General features: G+C 40.2%; 1 protein-coding gene across 1 annotated transcript in view; it reads right to left on the reverse strand.

Annotated features, from left to right (window-relative positions):
• Positions 1-4,286: 4,286 nt before the first annotated feature.
• Positions 4,287-10,874, reverse strand: part of slc43a1b (solute carrier family 43 member 1b) — a 33,498-nt gene continuing 26,910 nt past the window's right edge. Inside the window, exons 8-15 of the mRNA XM_034095170.2 lie at positions 10,383-10,525; positions 9,935-10,081; positions 9,768-9,803; positions 9,131-9,251; positions 8,890-9,019; positions 8,722-8,795; positions 8,511-8,634; positions 4,287-8,437 (exon numbers count right to left, since the gene is read on the reverse strand). Coding sequence (XP_033951061.1) covers positions 8,213-8,437; positions 8,511-8,634; positions 8,722-8,795; positions 8,890-9,019; positions 9,131-9,251; positions 9,768-9,803; positions 9,935-10,081; positions 10,383-10,525 — 1,000 coding nt within the window. The 3' untranslated portion in view covers positions 4,287-8,212. The remainder of the gene's footprint in view (positions 8,438-8,510; positions 8,635-8,721; positions 8,796-8,889; positions 9,020-9,130; positions 9,252-9,767; positions 9,804-9,934; positions 10,082-10,382; positions 10,526-10,874) is intronic.

Raw genomic sequence — 10,874 nt, forward strand, 5'->3', positions numbered from 1 at the left:
TCAACATTCTAGAATTTTCATTCAACATTCTAGAATTTTCATTCAACATTCTAGAATTTTCGTATTCAACATTCTAGAATTTTCATTCAACATTCTAGAATTTTCATATTCAACATTCTAGAATTTTCATTCAACATTCTAGAATTTTCGTATTCAACATTCTAGAATTTTCATTCAACAATCTAGAATTTTCATTCAACATTCTAGAATTCGTATTCAACATTCTAGAATTTTCATTCAACATTCTAGAATTCGTATTCAACATTCTAGAATTTTCATTCAACATTCTAGAATTCGTATTCAACATTCTAGAATTTTCATTCAACATTCTAGAATTTTCGTATACTAAATTCTAGAATTTTCATTCAACATTCTAGAATTTTCATTCAACATTCTAGAATTTTCGTATTCAACATTCTAGAATTTTCATATTCAACATTCTAGAATTTTCATTCAACATTCTAGAATTTTCGTATTCAACATTCCAGAATTGTCATTTCAAATTCTAGAATTTTCATTCACATTCTAGAATTTTCGTATTCAACATTCTAGAATTTTCATTCAACATTCTAGAATTTTCATTCAACATTCTAGAATTCGTATTCAACATTCTAGAATTTTCATTCAACATTCTAGAATTTTCATTCAGCATTCTAGAATTTTCATTCAACATTCTAAAATTGTCATTTCAAATTCTAGAATTTTCGTATTCAACATTCTAGAATTTTCGTATTCAACATTCTAGAATTTTCATTCAACATTCTAGAATTTTCATTCAATATTCTAGAATTTTCGTATTCAACATTCTAGAATTTTCGTATTCAACATTCTAGAATTTTCATTCAACATTCTAGAATTCATATTCAACATTCTAGAATTTTCATTCAACATTCTAGAATTTTCATTCAACATTCTAGAATTTTCGTATTCAACATTCTAGAATTTTCATTCAACATTCTAGAATTTTCATATTCAACATTCTAGAATTTTCATTCAACATTCTAGAATTTTCGTATTCAACATTCTAGAATTTTCATTCATGTAGCTGCCCTCGGCAATAATCACAGCAGAGTCTCGACGGTCAATTCTAGAATGTTGAATACGAAAATTCTAGAATGTTGAATGAAAATTCTAGAATGTTGAATGAAAATTCTAGAATGTTGAATGAAAATTCTTGGTAGTGATGGTGGACTAATGTCCACCTCTTTATCACTCTACGCAGGGTTGACCTGTCAACATGTCTGTAGCCTCATCCCAATACCCCTCCTCGACGCCTCTCTTCCCCTCCTCCGGGACTTGACCCGGAAATCGATCAAGACACGCCATGTTGAAGGACGTCCCAATAGCTGAAATGCACACGGAGGAGTCGAGGAGGGGTCCGGTAGGAGACGAAAGGGAGGATACACGCGAGCAGACTATGCGGAAGTGTTTTCACTCTCGCGTATAAAAGCCCCGCCCCCACCTTCACAGCTGGTCCATTTCAACAGAGGAAAACCGACAACTGGAAGATGAGTGGAAAAGCGTCACATAAATGTATAAGTGCTCACAGCTCCGTGGGAACTATTATGTCCAATTCATTTCTAAAAGGCTTTCACATTACTATAATTATATTTTTATTTAAATGTAGGCTACATTTTACACCAAAACGGAACACAAAAGCAGGACCAACCATCATACATTGAATTCCTTGACTAACAAGAGAAAGATTCATTGATTTAAATAAATATTTAACCAGAAATGGGCCGGTTCTAAGGGTTCTTCAGTTGAGCCCGATGAGATGGTATACAGCTGTGCACATGTCATCATTAACAGACGTCGTTAAAAAGTGACGTTTGAGTGAACGAGGACGTCCCAATTAATACCTGAGGACTCCTCTGTCCTCGCGTCACCTCCTCGTGTCTCTCACTCGCATCTTACGGAGGTGGAGCTAAGACGCAAGGAAGGGAAGCGAGTGAGGGAAAGGGGAGTCGAGGAGGGGTATTGGGATGAGGCTTGTCTTTTGCCACTGCTCTGATGGATTCTCCAGCCTCTCCATCAGTGGCTCTCTCCATCTCCTCAGTCTTTCTCTTGGACTTTCTTAGCATGATGGCTTTTCTACAATGTTAAAAGTATAACAAATCAGTTATCGAAATACCATGTTATACTACAAAGACCTAACTTAACTTCAGTGCCTCATGGGGGGTTGAGTTGAACCACTGGCTCACTTTACCCCACAGCCCCTTTTTGGAAAGAACTTTCTATCTTAGTCCTTCATGCTAATCTTTAGCTAAATGATTCACCCGGTTTTACTCCTTGCTAAATAACCAACATTTATGAAACATATTTTCAGACCTGGATTTGCTTTGACAGAACAGTAAATACCTGACGTGTTGAACATTTACTTTGACGAGCCAAACATGGTTTATTGTGAAAGAAACACATGTACCACTTAACCATGTGCTTCTCTCCATCACAGCACAGACTTGATGGGGGCCTCCTGGATTTATGGTCACATTTATGTGCACACTTCCTTAGATAGAGGGCTTGGGTCCACTTACCCACCGGCTCATCTTACCCCTCTCCCCTATTCTATTGTTGTAAACCTTGTGGAAATAAATGATACTGAGATTTAGTTTGTGTTCTCATTCAGACTGCTGTGTCTGAGGTTTGGCAGAAACTCAAAAGAGAGAATTACATGCAGTGAGTCTCAGCGCTGTTTATCAACCTGAGCCTGTGTGATATAAGGAATCGAATCTAACAGGCTAACTAAGAGAAATATTTGGGTGTTTTTTAATTTACATTTTAGAAGAATTGACCTCCTTACGAAATGTATTTTACCCAACTTAATTATTATACTTAAACAAATATGTATTGAATGTGTTTACCTTGCCATTCATCAGCACCTTTTAATTGACTTTAAAATAAAGGGCCAATGGAAAACAAACCTAATGAGGGTGCTGCAAAGCTACGATCATCATCTTTTCTTTAATATGTATCACATGACATGTCGCTTGTTAGACGCTTTTATCCAAAACAACTTACATACTCAGTACTGTGGGCAATCCCCACAGGAGCACTTTGGGGTGAAGTGTCTCAGGGACACAACAACATGCAGTGGGGGTTTGAACCTGTGACCCACTGATCCAAACACCAACGCACTAACCCACTGCACCACACGCCTCCGTATGTTACATGTTGTTCTCAGCAATCGGAGAGTTAACCTCAACTGAAACTTTGTGGGGATAAAGAACTGGCAACTCGGGCATGAAATTACTGGAGCTAATGTTCAAAGTTGATGCATTTAGTAAACCACCCCTAAACTACTGTAGGTCACTGGCCTCTTTAAGATGTTCCATTAAAGGGCCGTGTCATGGCCATTTCTACTGATCGTATTTCCATTGTTGAGGTCTACTAGAATAGATTTATATTGTGCAATTTTCCAAACTCACGTTGGTTTCTCACAGCATCTCTGTACAGTATGTGTATTCACCGGCATTCACTCTCTGTCCTAAATGGCTTGTTGGAGCTCCTGCCCCCCCCCCCTCCCTGTGAGCCCAGTGTGCTCTGATTGGTCGGGACGTTGAGAGGCTCGTTGCTGCGATCTGCTGTGAGGAACAGACAGGCTTCCATGTCAGCGAGAACAAGCCAAACTCATCCTGAGCACACAAACACTCACAGCCGAAGTAAAAACAATAAGTGTGGCTTGATATTGAGTAAAAAAAGGTTTCTAACGCTGTGAGAACGGGTCTGCGGAGAGCATTTCTCCGCCATCCCAACGTAGTAGTCCGAAAAACGTTTACCCATTTAAACAGTCGTGGTAGATACATTGTTTGTTTTAAACATCATAAATACACAAACAACAATGAATACTTACAGGTTGTGTACCCGAATCTCTCGCTGGTCCAAACAAAGTAGGAACAGCATCGTTCTTCAGAGCCCTACGCTGTACATATCCGGCATGAGTCCTGAAAGGTTTGGGAAGCTTTGTTTCGTGAAAGGCTGGCAGGGGGTGTGGCCTCTGGGTATCATCAGAGTGCCCAGGAAGTAAATAATGGAAAATAAGAAATGTCCAACGAGGCGTTCTGGGGCAGCACAGACAGGTCTTTTCTGTGTTAGAGTTTTACTCGCTACAGGGTGTACTTTGAGGGGTTTTGACTCTGCAGACTGTTTACATGCAGAAACACCTTCATAACACAAGGGGACGGGTGATAACTGGAAAAGCATGACATGGGACCTACACAACATTTAGCCAAAACATATCTCAAAGCAAGTCATCTGAGGAAGGTGTAACGGAAGCTTAAAACATGTTGAAGAAGAAGATATACTTTATAAATTACTTTTATCACTCACATTACACACATTGGTTGATATACATCAGGGATGGGCAAATGGCGACCCGGGGGTAACACACAGGGCAGGTCTTCCTGTCTTCAATGCATGGCAGCGGGCGAAGCAGCAAACACTAACAGCCACCATGTCTTCTGGACACAGGTGGCTGAAGGTGACCTTTTGAAGGTCACTTTAACACACAGAAAGTAATTTTTTACCAATACATATTTGGTGATTCATAATACTGATTATTTGTTAACAGCTGCTGAGTGGATTCTAAGATTCACAATGGAGCCAGCCAGCTAACCAATCAATCATATATTCAGTCTATGGCTGCAGCACAGGCAGGATGAGAACAATACAGAGCTTTTTGAACTTGAAAGCATGGAGACATGTCCCGGTAGAGACACTACATTCTGATATGGACCTGAAACTGAGTCCTCTGATAATGCGGAACAAGAACACAATTTCATTTTTTACATCTTTTATCATTTTTTTATATTTAAAACTGTTCCACAATCAATCAAGTCAGAAACCAAATAAATGATACACAAAAGACATTTTCCTTATTGACGCGGAACAATTATTTTTAAACTACATTCTCAGTGGTCAATTGGTTTTCAACGATGATAAACATGTTAACTTACTTTTCATTTTGATGACATTTTTGATAACACTTTAGCTCCCTTTTCATCAACAAAAGTGATGCCAAATGCTGTGACCTTTTTCATCTGAATTACCCCTGATGAACAATAAAATAAAGACACACAAAAGATGGACACAATACAAGCAGCATCTTTACATCATGACGCGTCCAATACAATGGACGTACAATAAATAAGTCTATAGCATCAGATTCCTGTCACAATCATTTCTGTGGCCAGTGTTCCTGGACTGGTTGTATTATGTTTAAGGTGCACCTGCTTTTGGTTTGTATGTCAACTATCAGAGAAGCAGCATGGTGCTGACTTGAAACAAAATGGTTTCTTTGTTTGTGCGTATGCTGCCTTCGATCAGGACACTTAAACCTCAGCAGATGGCACTTAGATGTCACCCGAGGCACTTGGTAAGCATGCACATTCTGTAATAAACATTGTTTTACATTTCATTATGTCATCACAAAATAAAGCCTATCATTAAACTATTTTTATATATCTATTAACACTGTACAATCTCTCTGTTCACAGACGATCTGAAAGCCATGTCAGCCTGAAGGCCTTCACCAAATCACAGATCTGCACTCAGCATGGGGTTCAGCCTTTGTGACACTCAAGTGCTTCTGAAAAAGCAACAGTCAAATAAAGCAGCTTGAGTGACTCGCTACGACAAAATCAATTGTTATACTGTACTACACATTTCGTTGTTCTTATGATCTCCTTTTCTGTGCCGGCACAGTCGAGGACAGGGCGGGGGATTAAATACGGAGCTTTCAAACTTTGAAAACCTTTAACTTAGTTGTTCCTGTAAATACAGTTAACTTCATAAAGTCAAACTCAAATATCCCAGGGATACTTAGCAAGTTGGCTGCAACACGACTGTCAAAAAGGCGTTGTCATGGCAATATGACAACTTTGACAAAATGTTATAAATGCAGTGCTGTGAGAAACCAGCAGACAGTCGCAGACAGCTTGTAAGATGTTTCAATCCGAGTCATTTGCATGTGTGTCTAGATTTACTCTCCTTTACTTTGGACAAACTTGCTTCTGTAAATTCCATGTCCATTATTCTCTCTCTTTTAGCTCTGTGTTGGTCTCCAGTAACTTCTGAGGGAAACATGTGTCTCTGTAGCTCCACTATGTTAGCCTGCTAATAGCTAACTGCTGTATGTATGCTCTATGGTAGTGGTGATAAAAGCAGGAAGCTCCGTCACAATCAGCGGATCACTCACTATCATAGACACCGTTAGCCTTGTTTTTATGAAACATATCAATTAGAGCTGTGTCAGGGATTTGTTTGTATGATGTTGTTGAGACATGTGTTCATATTTAAAGCCATAAACAGAAACTACTTAAATATAACCTTTAAATGATGTTACCATAGTTGCAACAATCATAGTTATGTTAGATCCATTTGTCACCATTATAGAGGAAAAGTCCAACTCGACTACCTCATCCATCCTCACTTCATTGCTTTCCAAATGGGACATTCAGGTTGATCTAGAAAGCCCGGTCGTCCTGGTTAGTGGCAGATTAATAGAGTGGTGCAGGAATGAGTCCTAAACCTGAAATGAGTTAGCATGTTAGCACATTAGGGCTCCCACGTCTCAAAGAGTTTTTGGTTAGATTCCCAAAAAAGCACTGTGGTTAACACAACCTGAAAAGATTTTTTTCTGCAACATAAAACATTTCGGCAAACACCACACTGGTGAATGTCTTGAGCTTTTATGTCATAAAAACAGCGAATGCTAGCAAATGTCTAAACGGGACTACTAAACCTCTGATTTTTGCATTTACGCTTCAATTGTTCTAAAACTACGTTTTAGTATGTGAAAATGATCCCGCTGAACAAACGTGTAAGTATCATAGACGTGTCTGCCACGATGCTTATTTTCAAATAATCCTAAAATCCAATGTCTTCTTTTTGTCGATGGAGCCCTTGTGACTGCCTACAAACATACGTTATCACTGCACCACTCTATATCATCTCACACATTCATTCAAACTGTATATGAAATGACTCCGAGGTATTGCTAGGTGTATGTTTAACGTTTTGGAAAGGGCCAGGCTAGCTTTTACACTGGTCTTTATGCTAAGCTAATCTGTTACATACAATTGAACATGCAGGCAGTAGTATCAATCTTCTATTCAACTATTTCTTTAGCATTACTCCAGCAGGTATTAATGATACTACCTGCTGCATTCAGCAAGTATCTACTTAAGAAGTCAAGCCAAAGTATTAGGAGCAACAGGAGCAATTTATTGAATTGATCAAGAGTTTGTTTCAGTGTTAATGAGTCTAACTTTTCTTTAGAGTCATTCAAAGCATGTCCTTTCTGTATTGGTATTTCAAGATGACAAATAACGCTCAAAGCCCTAATATGTAGACGTGCGTTATTGGCTTGCAGCTTTGCTGCTTGATTTGATGGATTACTTAAAGCAGGGGTCTCAAACTCAAGGCCCGGGGGCCAAATCCGGCCCGCGACTTGATTTTATGTGGCCCTGCAAGAGCGTGCAAAGAATATAATAAGTGTATTATACGGTTACATGCCGATGTACAGAAGCAGGTTGCCCATAATCTCGTTTTGTTACGCACTGAAGAGACTTGCAATTATTTGCCCTAGACTTCTGCTTTCAGACGTAGCTAATTACTAAGTTATTGTCCTATCCGATAACAATCCAATTCAGAGGCAATAATGTAATATAATACATTATTTTATATATATATTATATATTTATATAGTTACAACCGGCCCTTTGAGTGCAACCTTTATACGCAATGAAATTGAGTTTGAGCTACTGTATCTGAGTAACAGTAAAAAGGATTAAAGTTGCATACATACGCAATGGCCTTAAATGCTGATATATTTCTTTTAAATAATATTTGGGTCAAGCATTTGGAGACTGGAAACTTTCCCAGCATGCAGTTCACCTAACCCTTACATACACATATTCTAACATCTGGGCATTTAGAGTGTTTGTGGAGAAAGCAGCCCCCACACAGGAGAACAGCATGTATCTCCAGGACTGAGGCCTAGCCAGAAAGCCACAGAGCTAACTACTGAGCCATCTTCACGAGTCATTTTGAAATGATGAGTGATCAAATCTAGAGAAAAGGCACAGAGATATCTGACATTAGGGTTACAAATGTAGCTTCCTGGTCCATTTTAAACTGTGCTATTATGTGTTTCCTAAATGTTTCAAATAAAAATGTAGTGAGTGGCATTTGCATCCTCACAATAAATAAACTACTGAATGCTATTTGTTGTGTAGCCATTAGCTGCAAGCCCATTGGCTTGGCTATTAGCAGTTCTACCATCTGATTGGGTTAGAGGAGCATTCTCCTTGTCTGATTGGCTGGCAGCCAACCTATCACGTTCTGCTTTTGCCAAGGTCAGGTTTCTACGGTGATAGAATAGATAGCCTGGCAACAGGAAGCCTGCCATGGACATGATGAGAAGGCCCAGATTGATCTGTAGGAGGAGAGACATGTCAGTGTTGAGAACAACATGTTTTAGAATCTGTGTGTGTGTCCATGCTCTATACCCAGTAAGGATCTCCATTGAGGTGTCCCAGCATCAGGATGAACAGTGGCTGTTGCAGCAGGGCGAAGGCAGCACTGACCATGGACTGCATGCCTGTCAGTGTTCCAAAGTGGTTGGCTGGATACCTGGAGCGGGACATGAGAGACAAATGAATCACACCCTGAAGCCCTGGATCCTGACCCTCTGACCCCCCTGTATGTGGGGTTACTTACACAGCTGCATAGAGACCTCCACAGCAGGAGTGGATAAATCCTCTCACTATGGTGTGCAGGACAAAGGACACCAACTACAAGAGAAGGAAAGAGAACCGACTGATAAGCATGCTCTGTATGACTTTAATATGTAACATAGTTTGTAATCCAGTCCAGGTGTTTTTTAACCTGGATGGGCAGGTTGTCAATCATGGAAAGGATTCCGAAGGTGACCAATAGGAGGTTGGTGAAGATGAAAGCTCTCATGGCATTGGTCAGTTTCTGGATCTTTCTGTCTCTCTTTGAGGGATCATATTCACTAAAGGGGACACATGCCAACATCTCAGTTTCATGTACATGTGAGAGAAACTTTCTGAACCTACGCTGTACAAACATCAGCATACTGCATGTATACATCGCCTCCTCATACCTGTCCTTTGCATTTTCCTCTTCGCACTCCTTCAACCTCCAGTCCATAATGTAGCCAATCAAAGGACAGGTGGCAAGACACAACAGCTGCATCGTTCCGAAGATAGAGGAGTAGAAACCAACTAGGGAGGACAGGCAGAAGCAGAGTGAGGTCCACAGATACACGCCTCTCTGTACAGTACTTACATAATAAAGGTCAAAGCCTTCTCCACACTGTGAGGAAAACAATTGAGACAGATAAATAAGGGATCCTGTGACACATGCCAGTAACACGGTAACTGTAAATAATGGGATAGCTCAGTCTGTAGGACTTGGCTTGGGAACCAGACAGTCGCCAGGACTGGTACTTGAGAGGTGCCGGTTTAGCTCTTAGGCCCTGTTAAGTTACCCATGAGCAAGGCACCTTACCCTCACACTTCTCCCCAGGCCCTGTATAGTAGATTAAAATTACTTCTTATACTAGGATGTGTTAAATGCAGAAACTACATGTCACTGTGTGCGGTGCTGTATGCCGATTAAAATAGGATTATCTACACAGTGTTATTATATATATATATATATATATATTAAATATCTGAATGATCTAAAAGCATTTTCAGAGACATGGTTTGTAGTGGTGATGTCCACTGTGACATTACCTTGTTCCTCCACCTCCTGCAGCAGCTCTTTTGAAGCTGAAACAGACAACAGCGCCAGGCTCGTTAACACAACGTCATGACCCAGCTTTGGTCAATAAGACCTCGCTGAGGATCTGTTTTGTACGTCTACTATATGAACGAGTGTTGGTGTAGGGTAGAATTGTTACGGTTTGGCTGGCCGTGGGTGACCAGGAACTCCAGCATCTTGTTCATGGCACCCATGAAGAAGATCAGCCTCAGCTGGGTCATCGCCATGGTGATGACACTCCACAGTAAGATGGGCGAGCACACAGAGTGACAGAGTGGCAGCCCGCCTGAAGAGAGAGAGGGGGGGGGGGGGGGGTTTAGTTTAGCTGAAGACTGGATCCTTAGTTTATCATATTACCATGAAAAAAGCGTGTCTGAACAATCCTACCGAGGCGACATCACTTCTAATGTAAGGAAAAGCTTGACAATTAAAACAAATCTGTGTATTAAGTTGAAGATTGAATCGTTAATCATTTGTAATGGAGCTAGAATGAGCTTAGCATACATACTGTAGGCACAGCTCACCTGGCTCTGTTTAAAGCTCAAAAACAAGACTACAAGTACAACAAGAATGAATAATGTTATTACCTTGGGGTGGGCTTTGTGAGTCTGCATGCTCGGGTTCTGGCTGCTTGGGTCCCATCATGTCTTCCATGACAGCCACGTGGGTCACGTACCTGTCCCCAGTCACCTTGTCCTCAGTCACAAGTCCACTCAGCTTCATCTTTTTACTGCAGACAAAGAGGAAGACATCAAATAACTACAGCCCTTAGCTAATAATGATCCACTGAAATCTACACATTTTACACAATGTAGTTAAATACTGTATTCTGATTGGTCTGTTTGGACAATCTGCAGTCCAAAAGCACACCGTTGCTAAGTTAAGTACATGTCCAGTCATAATAATCCGCAGAAGGAAGCCCGTTTATTTTAAAACCTCAGCAGGGTTTTTGTCCAAGTATTGTCTATAGTAAAGAAATTGTAAAAAGAGAATAATATTATTTTTTATAGAGCAAGAGAAGGAAAGAGGTTAAAATACAGAAAGATGGAGGACAGAGAAATCAGCAGAAGACAGACAGG

This window comes from Pseudochaenichthys georgianus, chromosome 1 (assembly GCF_902827115.2).
Source record: "Pseudochaenichthys georgianus chromosome 1, fPseGeo1.2, whole genome shotgun sequence".
NCBI lineage: Eukaryota > Metazoa > Chordata > Actinopteri > Perciformes > Channichthyidae > Pseudochaenichthys > Pseudochaenichthys georgianus.